We start from the raw sequence: 25,148 nt of genomic DNA, 5'->3' as shown, positions 1-25,148 counted from the left end.
AGCCAGTTCTGGTTCCATCACCACTGCACTTTGCTTGCTTTCATCGAAATTCATTCTTCACTAATCTGGGTGATCCTTATTGAAATACCATTGATATGGAGTATAGTAATCATACAAGTGATGATACACAGTATTATATAGCAATTAACATCATACCATTTAGTTCATTGGCTATTCTCACCCAAAATCAAATCCCCTTGAGGTACACATCTGACTTCCCCATCCTTTCGCATTACCCACCAAGTGCACCCAGGTCCTTGAGCAAAAGCAATCCCACGAATGGGCTTGCCTTTGCCCGAGGCAGGAGTAACCCAGACTGCCTTCCCCAGCATGTTTTTTATGTGCACTACAGGGACCTTATCCCCTTCTACAGTGCGTAAAAGTTTTGATTGGGCAGGGCCAGCTCGATTGACAGATCCTCTAGTGTTAACTAACCAGGTGGCCTTTGCTAAATGTGTATCCCAATGTTTGAATCTCCCACCACCCATTGCTCTCAATGTAGTCTTTAACAGCCCATTGTATCGTTCGATTTTCCCGGAGGCTGGTGCATGATAGGGGATGTGATATACCCACTCAATGCCGTGCTCTTTGGCCCAGGTGTCTATGAGGTTATTTCGGAAATGTGTTCCGTTGTCTGACTCAATTCTCTCTGGGGTGCCATGTCGCCATAGGACTTGCTTTTCAAGGCCCAGGATAGTGTTCCGGGCAGTGGCATGGGGTACAGGGTATGTTTCCAGCCATCCGGTGGTTGCTTCCACCATTGTAAGCACATAGCGCTTGCCTTGGCAGGTTTGTGGGAGCGTGATATAATCGATCTGCCATTTATTTACGATATTTATATTTCAGCCATCACCCTCCATACCACAGAGGCTTTAACCGCTTGCATTGTTTAATTGCAGCGCATGTTTCACATTCAGGGATAACCTGTGCAATAGTGTCCATGGTCAAGTCCTCCCCTCGATCACAAGCCCATCTATATGTTGCACCTCTTCCTTGATGGCCTGAGGGGTCATGGGCCCACCTAGCTATAAATAATTCACCCTTATGTTGCCAGTCCAGATCCACCTGAGCCACTTCAATCTTAGCAGCCTGATCCACCTGCTGGTTGTTTTGATGTTCCTCAGTGGCCCGACTCTTGGGTACGTGAGCATCTACGTGACGTACTTTTACAACCAGGTTCTCTACTCGGGCAGCAATATCTTGCCACAGTGCTGCAGCCCAAATGAGTTTACCTCTGCGCTGCCAATTGTTCTGCTTCCATTGCTGTAACCACCCCCACAGGGCATTTGCCACCATCCATGAGTCAGTATAGAGATAGAGCACTGGCCACTTTTCTCATTCAGCAATGTCTAAAGCCAGCTGAATGGCTTTAACTTCTGCAAATTGGCTCGATTCACCATCTCCTTCAGCAGTTTCTACCACTTGTCGTATAGGACTCCATACAGCAGCCTTCCACCTCCGATGCTTTCCTACAATACGACAGGACCCATCAGTGAACAGGGCATATTGCTTCTCATTTTCTGGTAGTTTATTGTACAGTGGGGCCTCCTCAGCACGCGTCACCTCCTCCTCTGGCGATATTCCGAAATCTTTGCCTTCCGGCCAGTCCATAATTACTTCCAAGATTCCTGGGCGATTGGGGTTTCCTATCCGAGCCCGTTGTGTGATCAGTGCAACCCACTTACTCCACGTAGCATCAGTTGCATGATGTGTACAGGGGACCCTCCCTTTGAACATCCAGCCCAGCACCGGCAGTCGAGGTGCCAAGAGGAGTTGTGCTTCAGTGCCAACCACTTCTGAAGCAGCTCAAACCCCTTCATATGCTGCCAATATCTCTTTTTCAGTTGGAGTATAGCGGGCCTCGGATCCTCTGTATCCCCGACTCCAAAACCCTAGGGGTCGACCTCGAGTCTCCCCTGGTGCTTTCTGCCAGAGGCTCCAGGAAGGGCCATTCTCCCCTGCTGTGGTGTAGAGCACATTCTTTACATCTTGCCCTGCCCGGACTGGCCCAAGGGCTACTGCATGAACTATCTCCCGTTTAATTTGTTCAAAGGCTTGTCGTTGCTCAGGGCCCCATTTGAAATCGTTCTTCTTCCAGGTCACTTGGTAGAGAGGGCTTACGATCAGACTGTAATTTGGAATATGCATTCTCCAAAAACCCACAACGCCTAAGAAAGCTTGTGTTTCCTTTTTGCTAGTTGGTGGGGACATGGCTGTTATTTTGTTGATCACATCCATTGGGATCTGGCGACATCCATCTTGCCATTTTATTCCTAAAAACTGGATCTCCTGTGCAGGTCCCTTGACCTTACTTTGTTTTATGGCAAAGCCGGCTTTCAGGAGGATCTGGACTATTTTCTTCCCTTTCTCAAAAACTTCCTCTGCTGAGGAAGTCATCCACACGATAGGAGGAAATCCACACGTGAGGAAATCCACACGATAATGTCATCAATATATTGCAAATGCTCTGGAGCTTCGCCCTGTTCCAGTGCAGTCTGGATCAGTCCATGGCAAATGGCAGGGCTGTGTTTCCACCCCTGGGGCAGTCGATTCCAGGTGTACTGAACGCCCCTCCAAGTGAAAGCAAACTGTGGCCTGCACTCTGCTGCCAAAGGGATTGAGAAAAACGCATTAGCAATATCAGTTGTAGCATACCATTTGGCTGCTTTTGACTCCAGTTCGTATTGCAGTTCCAGCATGTCCGGCACGGCAGCACTCAGGGGTGGCGTGACTTCATTCAGGCCACGATACTCTACTGTTAGTCTCCACTCTCCATTAGACTTTCTCACTGGCCATATGGGACTGTTAAAAGGTGAACGAGTCTTACTGATCACTCCTTGGCTCTCCAGTCGACGAATCAGCTCATGGATGGGAATCAGGGAGTCTCGGTTGGTGCGATATTCCCTCTGGTGCACTGTTGTGGTAGCGATTGGCAGCTGTTGTTCTTCGACCCTCAGCAACCCCACAACAGAAGGGTCCTCTGAGAGACCGGGCAAGGTAGACAGCTGTTTTATTTCCTCCATCTCTAAGGCAGCTATACCAAAAGCCCACCGGTACCCTTTTGGGTCCTTGAAATACCCTCCCCTGAGGTAGTCTATTAGTCTATGCCAAGGATGCACGGAGCCTCTGGGCCAGTCACAATGGGGTGCTTTTGCCATTCATTCCCAGTTAGGCTCACTTCGGCCTCCAATACAGTCAGTTGTTGGGATCCCCCTGTCACTCCAGAAATACAGATGGGTTCTGCCCCTATGTAGCTTGATGGCATCAGGGTACACTGTGCACCGGTGTCCACTAGAGCCTTATACTCCTGTGGGTCTGATGTGCCAGGCCATCGAATCCACACAGTCCAGTAAACCCGGTTGTCCCTTTCCTCCACCTGGCTGGAGGCAGGGCCGCCCTAATCCTGGTCATAATATTCATTGCCCATTTCTTGTGTATATGAGTCAGGAATTTCTTCATTAAAATCAGGAGTAAAATCAGCCCTTTTACTCTGTCTGGGGAACTGTCCACTGGAAACCGGAGCAGCAATTTTCCTGGAAGAACTCCCTTTGGTGACTGTTTTTCCTTGCAACTCACGTACCCGTGCCTCTAGGGTCGAGGTAGGTTTTCCATCCCACTTCCTCATGTCTTCTCCGTGGCCACGCAAGTAAAACCATAGGGTGCCCCGTGGTGTGTACCCTCTATATCTTCTCTCTTGAGCAGAGGAACGCTGACTCCTAATAGCTGAGACACTGGTCCGTATAGGTAGGGAGTAGGACCTATCCTCTTCAAGTCACTGGACCTCCCGGGACAGTGTCTCCACAGCTGAGACAAAGGAGGAAGAGATACTTTCTTCGTATTCTCGGAGGTTACTAGCAGCTTCATTCACTGTTGGACCGTCTCCATCTTTCCAGGTCAGTATTGCCAGTGAGTTGGCACACGATGGTGGTGCGTTTCGTACCAACTTCCGCCACATGGGTCTTGTGCACTGGACCTCATCTGGATCTGTGGGTGACCGCACGTCGTCCAGGTCACCATAAATCACTTCCAGACGAGCTAATTCCCTCAGGTACTGAATACCTTTCTCCACGGTGGTCCATTTCCCGGGGCGATATACAACATCTTCCTTGAAGGGATATCTCTCTCTTATAGCTGACAGGAGTCGCCTCCAGAGGCTGCGGGCTGGTTCCCCTTTTCCAATCACTTTGTCAATGCCCCCTTCCCTAGAAAGGGATCCCAGCTGCTTGGCTTCCTTACCCTCTAATTCCAGGCTACTGGCCCCACTATCCCAGCATCGGAGCAGCCAGGTGACAATGTACTCCCCTGGACGACGGCTGAAATCTTTTCGCATATCTCGCAGCTCACTCAGGGATAGGGATCGGGTGGTTTCGGTCTCATTTACGAGTTCTTCCTCTTCCTCTTCCTCTCCCTCTCCCTGTGATGGCCGTGCTCTTTCATCCTCCCTTTCTAAACGAGCTGACTTTCGCTTCCAGGATTTCTTTTTATGTATAGGGGCGACTGATACTGACACGGGTTCGTTCCCTGTTTGAAACGCAATGCTTGTAACAGAGTTGTCCGGAGCAACTGCAATTGCAGTGCGTGTCGCAGTGGGGGCCGGAATAGCCACAGTGCCTGTCGCAGGGGGAATTGGAACAGCCGCAGTGCCTGTTGCAGGGGTAATCGGAACAGCCGCAGTGCCTGTCGCAGGGGGGGCTGGAGCAGCCGGAGTGCCTGTCGCAGGGGAACTCGGAGCAGCCAGAGTGCCTGTCGCAGGGGGAATCGGAGCAGCCGCAGTGCCTGTCGTTTTGTCACCAGATCCTTGAGGGTTCTGAATAGTGTTGAACAGGGCTCGGTAGGCATGGGCCAGACCCCAGCACATTGCAGTGATTTGTGTCTCCTTAGAATTGCCAGGGTGACAGCATACTTCTTCCAAATATTCTACTAATTTTTCAGGATTCTGCACTTGTTCAGGGGTGAAGTTCCAAAACACTGGAGGTGCCCACCGTCCTAGGCATTTGCCCATGCTATTCCACACACCCTGCCACTCATAACTATCCGGCCTTGGGGCAGATCTCTGGATGATATTCTTAAATTGCTTACTAACCCTGGACAAGATCGAAACAATATTCCCAAGCAATACCAATACAAGTATCTTAACTACCCAAGGTTGTTCAAAATACTGAAAAGTTACTGTAATGAAGGAGGAAGCATTGTAGAAGAAAGTAGTGAAGGTACAATTCTGCATTTCCTCCATAAAAAACCTCTCAGAGGAAGAAGTATAATTGCGAATTGTCTCCATAAGATGATACCCGACATACAGTAACGGTTTCAGTACAGCACTTAGATACCAAAATAAACACAAGGTCACTGTTTTAATAACAAATCTCACAGGCAAAACATCACCAATTAAAGCAGAGCACAGCAAACTGCAAAAAACAACACCGATCTTTAACATGTACGGCAAAGAAATGAGCATGGTGCAGATCAGGTAAACCAATGCTAGGAACAGATGGATCAATATCACATCCCACAACTACTAACAGATCTAAATTCCTTAATACGCTCTGGTTAATCTGTTATTATCTCAAACCCTTCGAGCCCCACATTGGGCGCCAAAAAGGACTGTTGTGGTTTAGCCCCAGCCAGCAGCTAAGCACCACGCAGCCGCTCGCTCACTTCCCCCCCCCCAGTGGGATGGGGAAGAGAATCAGAAGAGCAAAAGTAAGAAAACTCGTGGGTTGAGATAAGAACAGTTTAATAATTGGAACAAAATAATAATAATAATAATAATAATGAATTATAATGAGAAGGAAAACAACGAGAGAGAGAGAGAGAGTAACAAAACCCAAGGGAGGGAAAAAAAGGAAAAAAAAAAAAAAAGAATTAAAAAAAAAAAAGATACAACCGCTCACCACCCGCCGACTGATGCCCAGCCAGTCCCCGAGCAGTGATCGCTACCCCCCGGCCAACTCCCCCCAGTTTATATACTGGGCATGACATCATATGGTATGGAATAGCCCTTTGGTCAGTTTGGATCAACTATCCTGGCTGTGCCCCCTCCCATTTCTTGGGCACCTGGCAGAGCATGGGGAGCTGAAGGCGGGGGGGGGGGGGGGGGGGAAGTCCTTGACCAATGTAAACACCGCTTAGCGACAGCCAAAACATCAGCGTGTTATCAATATTATTCTCATACTAAAATCCAAAGCACAGCACTATACCAGCTACTAGGAAGAAAATTAACTCTATCCCAGCCGAAACCAGGACACAGTTTACCCAGACCTTTGGATATAACAAGTGTTGACTCAAATATGAAGCTCTTATTGCCACTTCATTTGTATCTAAAATCATTTCAGTGAGCAATTAATCAGTCTTGGCAATGCATCTTTGGCACTGGTAGAACTGATCTAGCATTTTCATTAAAGAATAAACATTAAGCAATGGTTCAGAGGTTCTGGATCTTCATCATAAGCTCCAGACAAATCTATAGATCTAAATATTATTAATGCTGTAACTGTACAATTTCAAGGAAGTAGAACACAACCATACTGACACCTTGGAACTGATTACCCAAACACAAGATTGATGGGGATACACCGACTATCCAAAATGGACAGTGTACTGTTTCATAAAGCAGTTTATTAATGCCACATTCTAGACACTAGATTTGATTGACCTAGATTAAAGAAAGAATCTAAGCAATAAGTATATTAGCTTGGAGTCACATTTGAGTCACTAGAACTACCCTATAATATATATATATTTATATACCCTCAGAATCTTCTGCACAAGTACGTGAACGATCACAGCAGATACTATTCTCCAAGACATTCTAAACCTCAATGTTAAGAGGCACCATATGATTCTATATGCAAATGCCACTTAGTGAAGAAACAAACTTTGTTAATCTGAACAACACTGAATGAAAATTTACATCTTAATAACACTACCTCAATCCAGCAGAAGTATGGATCTCAGAATTTATACACAAAGAAAGTAAACATAGTTTTTGACCCCAACTCAGAAACAGTGACAACAACTAGGATATCAATTTTGCAACTCAAGGAAAAAGTAAAATATCTTCAGCCACTTCATTTGATGAATAAATGCTTCAAAATCATTTAACCATGCAGTTTGTGATCATATCTTTCACAGTAGTTCAAAGTAACTAATATCTGGGTTACAAACGTTAATCCATTCTGAAAAAAATTCTTACTTTCAAATTCACAAAATAATTCTTGCTATTTCTCAGATAATATGCCCATTATAGTTATTAAGTATCAACAACAGGACCACCAGAAGATTTGCAGTTTTAACAAAACCCACACTAAATCTAAGCACTATAGTTAATGCATTTTAAATCAGGTAATGGAAGTAATTCAAGTCCTTGTCACTAAAATCCTAGGTTAAACATTCACAAGAGAGTTATTAACATATAAAAATTTTGATGTATGTAAGAATATTTTACATATGAAGCTAAATTTTATTTGGCCTAATGTTCATTTTGCAAAGTACAACCTTATTCCTTTGCAATTTTGAGGCCCAATCCTGTATGGAGGCAACTTGTTATTACCAAGCATTCCAAACCCTCAGGTGAGCAAAGTCCCTCACAAGTCTATGTTTGCAGGATCATGAGCTTCCAAATGTGAATCATAAAAAAGACAAAACCTGAAAGTCAAACAGTGAATTCTATTTCCTGCAGTATATTTTTTAAACTACTCTTACCCCAATGGTAAACTGTTCATTCAGAGCCAGAAAGAGAACATTAAAGAGGTAGCATGTTGGCAGTGAGTATAAAAAGTTTGAAAGAGATTATAAATATACAGTAAAATGTCCTCCAAAATGTATTTATTTCATAGAGTTATCAAATGATTTAGGTTGGAAGGGACCTCTCAAGGTCTCTAAGTCCAACCCTTACTCAAAACAGATCCAGTTAGAGTAGGTTGCTCAGGGCTTCGTCCAGTCAAGGTTTGGATATCTCCAGGGATGGAGATCCCATAACTTTTTTGGGCCCCTGTTCCAGTGTTTGATTACCTGTATGAGGATTTTTTTTTCTTATACCTAACTGGAACATCCCATGTTCTAACTTGTCTCCATTGCCTCTCATCCTTCCACTGTGCACCTCTAAGAGCCTGGCTCTGTTTTCTCTACATGCTCCCACTACATAGCTGAAGACAGCAGTAAGATCTCCCTGAGCCTTCTCACAGCTGAACAAACCCAGTTCTCTCCATGTATGTCGTGTTCCAACCCCCGATCAGCTTGGTGACCCTCCACCAGACTTGCTCCATTATGCCTGCCTTGTATGTCCGAGTCACAGGCATTTTTTTTGTCCTGACCTCACTAAAATTAAAATGTGATGTATTTAACTTTAGAGGTATAACAACTCCAAAAGAGGACGCATCTATCTGTTTAACTTGACAACAGTAAAAGCAATGACCAGGATAGAACTTGAAGTATATCACTTGTACATCACTTGATATATCAGAGGGTTGTGCTGCCATTCAGAGGGATCTCAATAGACTTGAGAAATGGGCTGAGAGGAACCTCATGCAGTTCAGCAAAAGGAAATGTCAAGCAAAATAACCCCAGGCACCAGTACATGCTGGGAGCCCACCTGCTGGAAAGCAGCTTGGCAGGAAAGGCCCTTGGAGTCCTGGTGGACAAATTGAATATGAGCCAGCAATGTGCCCTTGTGGCAAGAAAGGCTAATGATATCCTGGGCTGCATAGTGTTGCTAGCAGATGGAGAGAGGTGATCCTTCCCCTCTACTTAGAGGGGAAGAGACACCACTTTTCATCTTTATAAACTTTAAAATAACATATTAGTGATTTGACTAAATGACATACCACTTCATCTTCAAATCCTCCAGCTAGTACAAGTGAATAAGCTCCATCATTACTGCGTCCATGAATTCCACCAACATGGGGTCTGTGAACACCTGCTTCACTCACCTTGAGTATTAAAAAAGAACAAATTTTAAAAAAACTTTTTGAAACAACTGGCCTTCTGCAATAATTTTTCTGCTTAAAAATTATTTCCATAAGTATGTTTGTGTAACAGGATTGCCAATAAAGGAAATAATTGTATTAATTTTTTAGATTTTTTTAAAGGAAAAAAACCACAAAAGAAAGGACATCCAATGAAAAGAAAGGACAATATAGAACAGTGCTGACACAAAGATGAATAGGTATACTTTGCCCCTTAGGAAAAATTTTCATAATTCTTGCCGTAAGCAACATTTAAGACCAGATTCATGGTTGCTTAGACCAACTCAAAGAAGATACAGATTATCTTTCTAATTCAGTAGTATTTAAAATTTGTGTAAATGATTATGCAAGAAAGATCATAGTGAGTCAAAATTTTTTTGTGAAAATTATGTCAAGTATTGTTAAATGTTAACCAACTCAGGAAAATGCAATCACATTTACAGCCTTCCTTCATCTCTGAACATTTTCTCTTTCTCCAGTTCTGCCCAACTACTGTACTTCCCCTCCCCCCACTCACGCTTTTATGCAATTTTATAAGATTTTGCATTGCTTTGCTATTGTCATAAGAATATAACAGTCATCAAACTGCATCAGACCAGAGTTCCAGCTAGCCAAATATCCTGTCTCTGACAACAAATAAAAACAGATAGCTGGTCAGTGTGAAAACTGACTATGCAAGTGCACAATGATATTTACGTGTAAATTTTCTCAGTTTCCAGCTATGTGTGGCTTAGATTTCCTGAGCCAAAGGCATAATCTTTGCATTTCATGGAAAAGAAGTCAACCAATGGTTATTAATTTATCTACTTGAGTTCTGAACTCTTGCACACTCTTAGCTTTCACAATATCCTACAGGAAAGAGTTCACAGTATTGCTGCATATTGCATGAATTAGTACTGCTTCCATTCATTCTTAATCTAGCACCTGATAATTTCATTTGATGCCCCCTCCTTTTGCATCAAAAAAGAACATACAGTTGTTCCCTATTCACCCTCTTCAATTTTAATAGACCTCTGTAGCATACCATCTTTCATACAATTTTTGTATGAAAGCTATTCCATACCTTTAACCATCCTTGTTCTTCATAATTATATTGTTTTTCCTCTTCCTTTCTTAATAATTCCTAACACTTTGTTATTGTTTTTGTTTTATGTTTCTGACCACTACTGAGCACAAAGATGACATATTTTAAAAATTATCTATTACAAGTTCTCTTTCCTAAATGATAATAATTAGCTGAAAGCCCTTTACCAGCTATGAAAAGTTATGATTTTTTCCCCCTCATCTTTACTATCCATGACAACTTAGCATTGTCACTTAACTGTCAGTTATTTGTCAACTTTTCCAGAACATTTATGTTGAATAACACAGGCCTCACTACCACTCTGTTCTCTCCCATTCCATTAAATGTCATTTCATTAATTCCTCTCTCCCTTCTTTCATTTTCATGAGGTATCCAGAATTTGACTTAAAATTTAGATTTCTGCCCTTTGGATGCTGTATCCAGAAACAGTTCTAAGTCAATTTCCTTCTAGGAAAAAAGAGAGTTGTAAGCCTTCGAACTACATGACCACTCATAATATATAATACATCACATTTAAATATTCTTAAGAAGCTTGTTGCATGAAAAAAGGAAGAAAACCATGAGACAGCATTTACAGCATTTTCCTTCTGAATTCTCATAAATCTGCTAAGAACTCATTTTCATACAAAAGAACAGTTGAATCAGAAATAAAAGTGTAACTTTTTACATGGAAAAATGTTGATCTTTTTTAAAAGTATGTAGTTAATACATAGCCATTATTAAATAATTATGTACAAATGATAACTCTTCTTCTAATATCTATGCCCTACATTATAAGTTTTATCTGCTTAATTTTCTGAGAAAAACAAACCTCTTTACTTATATTCCTGTTTGCAATCAGCACTTGAAAGTTCTGGGATCTATTTGAGCTTGTATGTCACCAATGGAATCCTTAAAGAGATGAAATCCTAACTTTTATTCCTGCTGATACTGGCTGAGCCAGTAACAATAAAATTTGATTCCGAGATCTTGAGTTTGCAGAACTGTTTTTTAAAATTTCCCCTATCTAAGAGAATATAATTTACCTGGAAACTAATTTAAAGATTATTGATTACAGAAGTACTTTTTCAGAATATAAATATGTTTTGAAGTATTTATTTTAGTTTGCTTCACAGAAAAGTTTTTCAAATATGGTAGGGATAAATCAAAATATCACAAAAAACATAAGAATTGACATTAATTTTCTCAAATGAGTAGTGTGCAAAATCAATGAATAATTGACATTAACACCGCAATTTTACATTAGAAAATTAATTTTCTTTGCTATTCTCTAATATCTGTATTGATGGTAGTGCTCACATCATTAGCACCAAAGGCAGACAAGATTCAAGGAACTTGTTTAGTAGTCAGCTGTTTCACTGTGAATTCTATTAAGGGGAGAAACTGAAAACTGTTGCTAAGGGGTAAAACCTCTGCTGTTGACCATCTTAGCCTGAAGACTTGCATATCATACCAAACCCAAAATTATTCAGACACCCATTTTCCATAAGAAAAACAGGTTTTTTTATAAGTACTCTCTGGAGGCAATGGGTGGGATGAAGACTTCAGAAAACACATTAGAAGAGGCTTTTGGTTCTTGCCATGTCCCTCCTCCCCATGGGGAAGAAAAAGTCTCTGGCTATTCCTCTGGCTATGGTGGGAATACTCCTGAAATATGTTGTTCTTCTCCACACTGCTCATTCCTGCCCCCTTTGTGCTGACACAGTATTTGTACAACCACAAGGTGAAATGGATTGGGAAAATTACCCTCCCCCACAAAGGATTGTTTTTCTGCCAGATTACTTTCTAATATACTTTATCATATGGCCTGAGAAACATTTGTGACAGAAAATAGAAGGGACAGTGCAAGAAGTGGACATGGCTGGGTGGACTACTTCTTTCATAGTCAATACTGGCTTGTATTAGTTTAAAACATTCATCAGCCTAAAGGAAGGTGCTGATGCCAGTTGTGTATGACCCAAAAGGAACAGGTAATCAATTTATAGTGATACAATCAGAGGTGGCTCTTACCTTGGGGACAGTGGGTTCCACCCCCACCAGAACTTTAGAACCCTCAGTAAAATCTTATTTCTTTCCTGTGCTAAGTATGGATAGCATGCACACTAGCACCAAGCCTGGCACCACAACACATTGGAAGAGAAGTATGCACTGAAACAGGAACTATATTGCACCTGCACAGTAGCCCTCAGTGGGGATCCCAACCAGCTAATAAGCATTAGAGACACCACTGGATACAGTCAAATATTTTCTGAATTCTATAATCTATATCCATAAGTGGGATGGATTCGTTCATGTTCCATAGCAGTAGACTTCAGAAAATATTCAACTTCCTCTTATTATTTCAGTTGGGAGTTTAACATGCAAGATATAAGTCCATCCTAATTATAGCAGGTTCCCCTTTAAAAATAGTAAGTACTATTTTTACAATTGTAATTAAGTTGTATTTTCAAATCAGTATACTTCAAATTCCACTATAGTTGGCAGTATTTTGAATATTAGAATTAAAATACGCTCTCTATATTTATTTCTAGTGAACAAGACAATTACCAATCCAAAAATCTTTTTTGTGCCCAAACTGTACCTATTATTCAGATTTATTTCAATTACAAATCTAAAAACATACCTGAACTCTGAATTTCCAGGTTGTCCCAACGGGGACACCAGGTATAGGACCATAGTGATTAGAAGGGACAATAGTGCATTCCTTAGTGCGACCAACACAAGCCATGCCCTAAAAAACACATCAGAGAGAATGAATTTTATCATATTTAAAATAATTGATAAAAGCTGATGCAGATACCAAGGCATCCAACCATTATAGTAAACAATTCAAAATATATTAATATAAAAATTGTCAACAGGAGTTTTAATTAATTCATTAATTTTCATTTCTTTATTTACCTCTAGTCATCTTAATAATTCTTCAGATGTTTTAACTTTCAGTAGATAGTGTACAGGATTCGACATTGCTTTACAGTCTGTTCAATCCTGTACTGAATTTTGTGTAATGCATATGTAAACGTAGCTAAAGATGTAACACATACATGAATGGTGAGCTATTTTTAAATTAAAATACACTCTACCTTGCCCCAGTCTCTCTGGCTTTCAGTACTGGCAGATGGCATCTTTGCTTTCTTTTTACTCTGTTTGAGTTTTTCTCCAGCCTTTACAACTTCATTAGAATCATTTTTGCATGAAGGACAATACCTAAAATAAAAGTTTCAGTAAATTCTTTATTACTTAGTAATAATGGCAATACATTTCTTCTAAGCAAAATAGTGTCAAATTTGTTCATCCTGACTAAATATTTTGAAGCTAGCAAATATATGACAGTTTTTAAAAGCTGAGGACTCAGGTTGAAAAAATAAACTCAACAAGAACAAATACTGTTCACTTCTAAAACAAGACTTTTTTTTTAAAGTAGGGTGGTAGAGGCGAAACATTTCACTCTTCTTTTCTCATGCGATGTACGAGAGGTCCCCACGTTTCCTGTATTCCCTCCTCATTTTCTCTTCCTTTCCTTGCTTGTTCAGATCACATAGGGGAGAGGAGAAATGAGATTAGAGTATACTGCTGACTAATGCTCATGGTTAATTTCCACATCCTGCCCACTCATCATCTGCTTTTACTGCACCAAATCTCACTTCAGACAGCTGGATGTGGAACAGCCCTAGGGTACCACAAAACATGCATACATGTACACATGCATCCTTATCCTACCCCATCATGCCTAAGGCATCAGGGATGTGACTCAGTACTCAACAAATGGGAAGAGTATTAAACTCCATTTCTATATATTTCTTTGCCTCATATGGCATTGGGACTCATTCCAGCCACCGTAAAACCATTACAGTAGAAAAAGGATAGGAGATTGTAGGAAACGGTGGCTAAGGCAAAGGGAGGAAGGGAGCACACAGATCCTTCTATTGCTTCTAACAGCACTTTTTTCCCACTCCAGGAGTGCCAAGGCAAAGGCAACTGCCATTGCTTCTGGCTTCCATGGGCTGAGTTTGGTCCAAAAGTCACTAGTGGAAGAAGTCTGATCTATAATAATAACAACAATATATTTAGATTACTACTACTACTAATGCCTTACTTTTACTACATACTTTTTATCTTTGAGTATGAACAGAACTAGTTACCATAGGGCAACAAGTCACTGTGTACAGATATTTCACAAGAATTGCCTGTGTACATCCTCTAAACCCTCTAAGAAGATGGGAGCTACCTCAAATCATGTTTTTATTTGCAACCTAGAATTCATACAGATACTTATTGCAGAACACAGTCACAATTCATAATTCAGTTTAACACTTGGGGTCTTGGTACTCTTAAAGCAGCTTATTACACCAAAACCAAGAAATAATGTAAAAGTATTCTAAATTTCTAAAAATTGAAAAATATAGACTAAAACAATCATTTCCAAATCATACCTGTTCAATTTAAAGGTAAAGAAGAAATTTTCCATAATTTTCCACTAGGCAAACTCCACCTGGACATTGACATTCAGGCTATGTTCTTTCCTGTTCAAACATGTTTTGAGGGTTGTTCTTTTTTAAAAAATTAAACTTGGAGCATGTATATTTTCTTTTTTGTAACCTTGTTGTGATTAATATTGGAACATAAAATTACTTTTTGCTGCTGGAGTACTGGTATAGAGTCTTTTAGGAGTAAGGGGACCTGAAGAAGAATGGATGCACTGTCAGAGGACAGATCCTAAATAATATTCCCTTTAATATTCTGGATGACTGTAGTCAAAAAACTTCTCAGTTGTTATACCCAAAAGTCAAGCACAGTCACAAAAGAACACTGTTTAAGGACCGTGACCAACTCTGAAGTGCTATAGCAGAGAACACTTTCCAACACATGATTTGGAAGCACTAAGATCTTCAGCTCATTTCCATAAGCAATTAGTAGGAAATGAATGGTTGTTGGGGCAGATTAGTCTTCTGTGCACAAAAGTAGAGAACCTGGGGATAGCTGGGATTCACATGCTGCCCAACAAAGACTGCTGAATAAAGATTATATATACCTGTGTACACAATCATTTTGCATATACAAGAAATGGGAAGCACACAGACAATAATTGCTATATTTAGTCCCAACAACTCATTGAAAATATTTTCTAGATAGTGTTCAAATTCAGCAGTTTCTCCAAACAGATCAAATATGAGTAAAATTCTTTTCAGTTCAGGATATTCAAAAGGAAATGTCTATTTCCTTTTAAATCAGCAGAAGCATCTCAGTGTGCACATATACACAATTAACTCCCCCCCCCCAAATGTCATAATTGAAGTTGCACATAGGTATAAATATAACTGGAGTCTGGGGAAACTGAAATATATTACCCCAGGAAAAAAGGTAGAGCATTAGACACTGAACTATAAACAAACTTACTCAATATGAGGCAGCTGATGTAATATAGTACACTAAGTTATTTACTTCCACAGAATGTTAAAACTTCTAAAGTACTTAAAATATTTTATTTGAAGTGTGTAGTTCCACTAAAATCTATCACAAAGTGCAGTTCAAAGTTTTTCTTTAAAACATGTCCATAGACATCTATTGATGTATTCATAATGGAAAACTTAATTCTAAAGTTCTATTTATAAGTCACTTATAAAATATTAGCATTTAATATATTTTACAAGCAGGTTATAAGTACAAATGGTATGAGTTGCACATAACTGATACAGGTGAGATGTGGCATGGAGCTCGAGATGATAAGCTTCAATGGGCTGATGCTGGCTCCATGCAGTCAGCTCAGAATGGAGTTAGCTGAGTCCACCAAGGCCTACTAGTTTGGCTTTCTTGCTGGTGGTGCTAGAGTTACTGGAAATGGGGAGGAGTAATGTAGTGGTTTTCTCACAGCAGAAAAAATGAATGAGGCAGCTATAGGATAAGGGAAGGGCAAGGAGGCAGCAACAAGGGCTGAGACTGAGGGGAAAGAAAAGGATTAAAGGAGAAGCAACGATGAAGCCCAAATAAAACAAACAAAAGGTTGGGGAAGCACCACTGTAGGTGGTGCTAATTAAGTCTAATAACATCAGTTAATGTCACAGAGGTCATAAACTGAACAAGCTAATTTCTGAAATTCTGTAATGATCAATAATACTCAATACCAATAGTTTATGAATTATATTTATAAATAGAATCTTAACATAAAATGTAAATATGTTTACATACAGTGCAAGGATGAAAAACATACCAGAAATATAAAAGCTCTTCAGTAATTCCTCTAGTTGCAAATAACAAAGAGGTACCTTGTGTAGAATGGGAATATACATAAGTAAATCATCCTTGTATATTTACCAATCCTCATCTTCTGGTATCTTGCTTAAGGGAGGGTTCAGGCAGTATATATGATAAGCCATATTACATTCATCACAAAGGAGTTGCATGTGAGCATCCTGTTTTCCACCACACAAGTAACAGGAGCAAAAGCGACATTCCTTATCTGGGTCAGCCCTGCAGTGCTTGCATTCAGGGCCACTCTTTCCTATGAAAAAAGATAAAAAGCCACAGGTCTTAGAAAACTGATTTCAGATTTATAAATACAGCATAATGGCAGAATAATATATATGTGTGTGCCCACATGAACATGCCATGGATGTAGTAGCTTTGCTATTACAATGAAGTCTGGGTTTAAAAAGATCAAGCCAACAGGAGCAGTTTATACCTATATAACACTTATGTATTACTACATGACTAAGCAGCTACTGTCAATATCAACTTGTGTTCTTCAGCCTCACATTTATGAAAAGGTCATTGTCATTTTCCAGGTTAGGTTGCAATCTAGCCTGTTGCTCTGCTACCCTGGCTATCAGGGGATGGGGGCGTGGGGTATGTAAAAAAGAAAGAAAATAGCTCTACATACTCAAACAGTGGCAACATAATTCACTGGCAGCTTGACTGCTCTGAGTCCATTATAATAACTGACTCATTTTATGAAGACTTAGCACTTATTAATGTGAATGAATAGACTCATTTTGATGGACTAGGTCATGAGAATATATTGTTCTGCAAGTTGCCTTGGCAGGACTGTCTGTAGAAGGACTTGAACACAACTGTGAAATTACAGTCCTTTATAGTGTTGTAATTTAAAAAAAGGCACAGGGTTGATAAATAAAGAATAATACAGTTATATTCTAATTTCATCAATTCAAGATAATTTTTATTTAAATCTGAAAAAATAGACAAGTTTCATCTTTATTCTTAGTAATAAATCATTTTTTCCTCTTAATTCAAACAGCCAAATGAAAGAATACATTTAATTATGTTGGTTTACTGAAACTTAAGCACTTGGATCAGCCTACATTAGTGTTGTAAAATGACCAAATTACTGCTTTTATGCATTACTACATCAATAGGACTCAATTCTTTACACATATGAGCACTGTCCCTATTTGAAAATGATGCTTTTATAATGAGGCATTTGACTCCCTGGACTAATGGAATTTCTTCTGCCGCATGTACAAGCAACAATGAAAGTGACCAATCAGCAGCTTCTCTGATTCCTCACCACCACTACTCCACCTGTATACTCTTCCTACAGATCAGATCTTGGCGCATTCTTCAGCAGGAGTTTTCTTAAATGTAGATATTAATAAATTCTAAATGGATAGCTTAAGACCTATGAAGAGCAAATTACAACTCAGAAAAACTCCATCCCTCTAAAAAATTAATATCCAGGTGGATATAAGAATTATTAATCAAGGACGACAGATGATCCCAGATCACCAATTTTCATACAGTTTCTTTTTACAGAAATGGAATTAATGCTACCCTTCTGTTTCTGCTCATTTGGGAATTTGGACCAACGTATCCTTCATATAGTAACAGCATAGGTACTGGTTCCTCAGCTAAGGTAAGAAATGCCTTTACAGAAAAAGGAGAACATTTAATAGTCTTATATTAGATGCAAAGGAGAGAGTAGGCAAATTGAATAGATGTAGCAGAATTAACTATTACAGAAAGTGTCTGAAAGAAGTCTGAAACAAGGAAGAGAAGACTTAAGAGCACTTGACCACAGCTCAAAGAACTATAGCATTAAAGGAAAACAATTTTGGAGTGAGTATTTCCATGTGAAAACCATAAGGAAGGCTACGGAAGTGAATCTGACAAACTAAACTATGATGATGTGATACAGGATATAATAATAACAACAACTATAAGTAATGTGATGACCAGAACACTTCCAGACAGCTGAAGGAACATTTTTCTTACTTCAGTGAAGAAATGGGCCTTGAATCAGAGGACAAGGAGGAACTGGAATGATTGTTTGAGAGTTTGGGTTGGAAGCAGGAAGCTAGAGCAGTGGTCTCAAAATTTTTTTGTTTGCGCATCCCATCAGTAAAAAACTTTTGAGCATGCACCCTCAGTATATGTATATTTATTTATAAATTATATACATGTACTACTCTACTAATATATTATGTACATTATAAAACATACACAAAAGAAGAAATTAAAAAAGGATGAGATAAAGATGAAATAAACACTATTTAAAATTTTATTTTATTTTATTTTATTTTATTTTATTTTATTTTATTTTTCAACAGTACAAAAATTATTTTTTCCCTGCACCCCAATGGATTGTCTTGCACACCCCCTGGGGTGCATGCACCCCACTTTGGCATCCACTGAGCTAGAGAACCAAGACACCTTTGATAATAATGGACAAATGAGTAGTATGAGTCAAAGTTTAAATTAGCTTCTCTTTTCCCCATATCACATTTTCTTCAACCATCCTATGAAGTTTACAACTTGATCTTCTGGTTCTCTGGAACTACTGCAATATTTAATTATATCATTCACTTGGATAAACAGAACTGTTTTCTGACGCTCCCAAGTAGCTCTAGACTGTCAGAAATGCTATAAATTAAGAATAGCCTTTTCTTACTTTTAAAAGAAGTGATATATCTTGAGGCCTACTAGATAACATTTGGCTCCTGTTACTACTATTACTTTAGGACAAAGGTAAAAGGATACAATAAAAAGTTTAAGATAGATGAGAAAAATGAAATATATAGCCATTTTTATTACTGATAACAATCAATTTGCAAGAGTTTCCTCATGTCCTCTAACAGAGGAACCTCAAAGCAAACTCAGCGAGAGGAAGGGGAAGGACTGGGCCAGAAAACATCCTTTTCCCATTTCTATTTTAAACTGGTTTAATAACTCAAATTGCATTGATTTTATTTGCACTGTTGTTCGGATAGAGATGAGCCTGTTCACCCCTACCACCACTGTAAAATTTAGTTGCATACATTCTTTCATATTCCCTTCTTTTGTAGGAAAAAACTTATCTAATGTTTGTAGTACAAATTTAGATTCTGATGGAAGTTAAAGTAACATGCTGATGACCAGTTCTGTTTTGTATAAAAGCATCTAAAATATGTTCTAGAGCTCTTAATTTCAGCACATTCTCTGACCCTGCTCCATAACAAACTCATGGAGCATTTCAGGCCAATTCATTCTCTTTGAATTCTAGCTACTGTTATTAAAAATACCAGTGTACTGTTTTTCTTAGCATACAAATAAACTAAGTGAGCGAGCTGTATGTATTTAGATGGCTAATTTTTAAATGTAAAGTAGGACTAGGGAGGCAAATACAGAGGAGCAACAAAGAAATCAGTTGAGCCATAAGCAATAAGAAAACTATAGTGCATTGTGTTTCACAGAACAAATTCAGGACAGCTTACAAAAAAAAGATCAGAATAACAGCAGGAGAAAATGAAGTAAACAGTGTGGTGAGGAAGCTGGACTTTGGGGGAAAAAAAGTAGATGAAGACAAAGGAATAAAGTTACATAGCCAGCAGTAAATTAACAATTAAATCTTTGAGGTTAAAATGTAAGTTAATATTGTTGTGTTACGCTTAATTATGATGGTTTGTAAAAAATAATCTTGAAAGAAATGAAAAGGGGATCAAGAATTGCATAAAAACCATATAGGTGCAGATTTATACAAAGATATCAATTATGTGAGAGGTTTGAGAACAGGTTACAAATAAGGAGACAATTAAAGAAATAAGACGTGACAGTAGTAACTGAAAATGAGTAGGAACTGAAAACTTGATTCTTATACAATAAAACAGGAACCCAGTGCAGGAAAATATAGAATGTAAAATAAATAAGGCCTGAAGCCTAATCCATGACCTAAAGTTAGTGATAAAGTAATCATTTACATAAAACAGAACTTTAAACTTAATTCCACTGCACTGTATGGGTGTATGTAATTAAATAAAGCATGACAAATTTACATACCCTGCAAAATCAGTTTTGTAAACTAGAGATATACTCTCTCTATATATAAATTAGGTACATAAATGCAAAGCAAATATAACTTGGTTTTACACTATCTCTAAATTTAAAAATTTCTCAAACTGTCAGTTTATCACAAAAATATTATTTTAAAATGTTGAGAATCACCCTTAAAGTGACTAAGAGAACATAAATGGAATGGATGGTTAGTTTTCATTGACTAATCTGAGAAAAATAAATAATAATGAAAAAAATAAATTGCTTGAAATGCCTTCATTTATTGAAAATTACATTTCTACTTTTATGAATACATTTGCAAATGGAATTTGCTTTTTTAAAAAACACATTTTTAATATGACATCATTTATTTAATAGTACACTGCAAATAAAGTCTTGTGTATTAATGACACCTACATATGATGACACAAATATTAGCCTTAGATTATAAATGAAAACTAAACTGCAATAAATTTGCTTCTTTTAAAATTCATAATATCTATCAATAATGCCACAGATCAACCTCTCAGTGTTCCCATTATAAACACTGTCTTATAACTCCTGTTCTTTAACTTTCACATATTTTTAAACTTAGGATACAATGTTAAACTGCTTTTTAGAGAACTGCCCTTTCGGGGGGGCAGGGAGGAGACATGGTGTATTTAGTGTTCAGAAGGACATAAGTGGTCAAATAATAATCTAAAATCAAATATATCTGTTTTTTTCATAGTTCTAGCAAGCTTGACACTTTCTTGCTCTACACAGCTAATGATTTTTCATTCTTAGATAATGCCAGGGTTAAAGATCGCAGTATTGACTCTTTCAGTCTTTTGCATCTGTTAAGAATTCAAATGAGATGTCAATTATGATAGTAAGTTTTGTGATTCGGATACCTGCCTAGGAACTTATCTCAGACTATGAACTCACTCCATACAGATCATCTAAAATATCAGCCATTTACCTGCTTATGAGATTATATTCATAGCACTAATGTGTTGATATATTACATCAAAAATTTATTCCAATATGCCATGTAATAAAGTTACATTATAGTAACAACTTCAAACCAAAAATCTGTGTAATAACAATTCTTTTATTACACACAAAAGAAACCTTAATTAAATTAATTCTGTGCTCTGATCCCTTAATTTTTTAAATGCCATTCAAATATTTAACTAACAGTCTTAATTATACAATTAAAAAAGCATACTTTTGAAATCTCCATCTCCAAATGTCAGTGGATAAGCTCCTGGCTTTTCGATCTTGTACATTTCCTCTATAAAAAGGATTCTGCAGTCATTTATTGCATCTTCTGGGCCTCTGAAAAATAAAAATATAATAAATTACATTGAACTCTGTTTATCAGTCTTAGCCTCTATAATTGGCAAACCCTAAGCAAAGTAATATAGTTAACTGGCATCTGTTTTATCAATGATAAAATAGTTTTTATTGACTTCACAAACAAAATTCAATGCAGTGCTCTAATGTAGCAAAATCAAAACACAGTGTACAGTCTAGTTAGTGGCACAGATAAAGAACATCCCAACACAATGTTTCATTGTCCAGCTTGATTCTTCTAAGAATACTTCTAATATAATACACACCACAACAGCAATTTTGTCTTAAACCAACACACAGTTATGCCTCATTTTCCTTCTAAATAACAGGAAACTTTGAATTGAAAGTATATTGAATTGAAAGTATATATGTATACATGCATATTTGTGTCCATGTGCACGCACGTGTGTTTGTGTGTGTATAATGCAAAATATAGAAATATAAATATATCTTAAACTTTAGGCAGATCTATATGGAAAAGTCAAAACAGACACAAATTCAATAAATTGTTGGCCATTAGTAAGCATCTATTTAAATTCTGAAGCATACTGTATTAAACTAGTAACATAAAATTTTGTTGAGAAATAAACTGTATTGACAATTTCAGCATAAATCAGGCATTGCAGCTACAAATGAGACTTTCCTAGTAGCTAGTAAAATGGAATTTTTGGCTGGAGGAGAGAAGGGAAAGAAGAAAGAGGGGACAAGAAAAGGATGTCTTTAGTAACAGGTTAGACAAATGCCTTTCAGAAATAACAACAGGTACAGTTTATCTTAAAGAATGGTCTAAGAGGAACTCATTCAGTCCTTTCCAACCTTGCTGTTTATGATTACTTAGATGCTGAATTTAGCTACTGTATCTCAACTAGGACCTTGGGACAGGAGATAATCACAATGATGAGTGGCTCTAAATCACATCAATCAAGGATTCCCTTTAAGAAGCTTTGTTACCTATAGGGAAATAAGCTACGTGTGTGTGCAAGAAGTCTATAGACAGGTTTTTTTTGACAAGTGAACTTTAATAGAGTTGGTCAAGAATGTTTCAGCAAATTGTTAGACCACATGCCACTATGTTATGAGAGCTATTTTGAGAAATGAACCAGAAGTAACATTCTGCATCTCAACAAAAATGTGTCTTCAAAGCTCAAGCAGTAAGTACCAAAGGTGTTAGATGAAAGAAAGATATTATCTTGGATATGGAATTATACCACATGAATATGTATAAACACCAGTAAGAAAATCTATAGAAACTGAAATTCCAGGTCTAAATAGAAAAAAATATAGCATTAGGACTGCATTATTGTGCACCCAAACAACATGATAATAGCAACTACGAGATGTTGAAGGCCATCAGACATACTAAGAAGAAAGGAAACATAACAGTACTAGATCAGGTACTAGACCCGATGTCAAGATTAAATTTTTAGACACTGCCAATGATGGTTCCTTGGAGCAGCTAGCCAGGAATCCACAAAAGCTGAAGAACTCTTGACTTGGTCCTGAGTGACTTGGTCCACTATGCAACACCTGGTTCATTGCATTATTCCGTTGCTCTGTAATGATGTACTTAAATTCAGTATCTTTGCAAGAGCAAGAAAAGCCAAGTTATGTTCAATTTCAAAAAGGAAAATTAAATAGAAATACAAAAGCTTCCTCAAAAAAATAATTAAAAGTAAAATCTGTACGGGCAGTGCGAAGACTACTTAGACAACATGCTTGACACTAAGAACAAATGTACACCACCTATCAAAATATCAAGAGTGAGTAAAAGGAATCCAAGCAAGGCTAAACGGCAGAGAAATGGAAATTACAAGAAGCAAGAAAGCATCCTACAAAAAGCAGAAGTTGTGTCTAAATGAGGAAGATAGAAAGGCTCAAAATCCATCAGGTTAAATGTAAAAACACAATAAAAAGATAGCGATCTACAAAATGCAAAAATGCTTGGAAAAGCACTGATTAAGAGCAGAAAGCCCAACACAATCTGTAGAACTAACAGATTATTAAAGTATAAAACTATGACATATTTCAAGATCCTTATGTCCTGGTTTTGGCTGGGATAGAGTTAATTTTCTTCCTAGTAGCTGGTATAGTGCTGTGTTTTGGATTTTAGTATGAGAATAATGTTAACACACTGATGTTTTAGTTGTTGCTAAATAATGTTTACACTGGTCAAGGATTTTTCAGCTTCCCATGCTCTGCCAGGTGCACAAGAAACTGGGAGGGGGGCACAGCCAGGATAGTTGATCCAAACTGACCAAAGGGCTATTCCAAACCATATGATGTCATGCCCAGTATATAAACTGGGGGGAGTTGGCTGGGGGGCAGCGATCGCTGCTCGGGGACTGGCTGGGCATCGGTCAGCCAGTGGTGAGCAGTTGCATCACTTGTTTTTTTTTCCTGGGTTTTGTTCCTCTCTTGCTCTCTTGTTGTTTTCCTTTTCATTACAATTTATTATTATTAATAATATTGATATTATTAATAACAATTATTATTATTATTCTTAAACTGTTCTTATCTCAGCCCACAAATTTTCTTACTTTTGCTCTTCCGATTCTCTCCCCCATCCCACTGGGGAGGGAGGGTGAGCGAGCAGCTGTGTGGTGCTTAGTTGCCGACTGAAGCTAAACCATGACACCTTACTACTACCGTCCATTATTGCTACTCTAATGAATTTCTCAAATTCATAATATATTTGCTTGGAGAAAGATGTATAATGAATCTGTAGTGAACTGATTTTACTGTTAGCCTTGAATTAATCCAAATATTTAAATAAGACAACTCATGGTATTGAGCGAGGCCCTTGCTAAATTCAAACCTCTAAACGCCTTAATATATTAACTGAGTGAAGAAAAAGTGAGAGTTCATCAACCTTGAAGTCTAGCAAACAACAAAGACAAAGCAGCATTTGAACTTTTTTGGTATTGTGACTCTCATTGTCAGCCAGCTACCGAAGTCTGGATAAAATATGAGAGGTTTGTCTCACAGTGACCCTCCACCAACAGGCACATATATGCTTCCTTGAAAGTTCAGAGAGAAAAATAATAATACCCTAATTACTAATAATTGCTTTCACCATGAAAGAAATACTTCCCAAAGAAAGGAAGAATAGATGAATTTCAGAGATACTGTAAACTGAGTTGGCAAGTTCTCTGGGGTATCAGAGAAACAGGAATGACTCATCTGAACTAAAAATAATGAAGTATGATTGGAGTCATAAGAGTCCTACAGTCTTGGGCAGACTTGATCTGTGCTTATAGCATCACAGCTTTGCTGATATTTGTATTTAAGCTGCATTAAGTCCGGTTCAGATAGGCTTTAGAAACACTACAATTACAACCTCTAATTGCAGTGTAGATATAGAACAAATGAGAATTATTAATATATGGTTAGATCTACTGTTGCAATGATTTTTTGGGGGGTCTTTGTTCAGTTTCGCTCTTCTCTTTGATAATGTTCTCTAATTTATCTTGGTTTCCAAAAAATGAAGTAATGATGACAAATTT

The 25,148-nt window shown here is 38.3% G+C and overlaps 1 protein-coding gene across 1 annotated transcript in view; it reads right to left on the bottom strand.

Annotated features, from left to right (window-relative positions):
- The window catches only part of LOC142403043 (E3 ubiquitin-protein ligase UHRF2-like), a 112,270-nt gene that overhangs the window by 33,922 nt on the left and 53,200 nt on the right, over positions 1-25,148 (bottom strand). The window contains exons 5-9 of the mRNA XM_075489154.1: positions 21,518-21,627; positions 16,360-16,546; positions 13,131-13,254; positions 12,671-12,778; positions 8,823-8,927 (exon numbers count right to left, since the gene is read on the bottom strand). Coding sequence (XP_075345269.1) covers positions 8,823-8,927; positions 12,671-12,778; positions 13,131-13,254; positions 16,360-16,546; positions 21,518-21,627 — 634 coding nt within the window. The remainder of the gene's footprint in view (positions 1-8,822; positions 8,928-12,670; positions 12,779-13,130; positions 13,255-16,359; positions 16,547-21,517; positions 21,628-25,148) is intronic.

This window comes from Mycteria americana, assembly GCF_035582795.1.
Source record: "Mycteria americana isolate JAX WOST 10 ecotype Jacksonville Zoo and Gardens chromosome W unlocalized genomic scaffold, USCA_MyAme_1.0 Scaffold_32, whole genome shotgun sequence".
In the NCBI taxonomy this organism is placed as follows: domain Eukaryota; kingdom Metazoa; phylum Chordata; class Aves; order Ciconiiformes; family Ciconiidae; genus Mycteria; species Mycteria americana.
The sequence above is the reverse complement of the archived record's forward strand: the minus strand, read 5'-3'. Positions and strand labels throughout refer to the sequence as shown.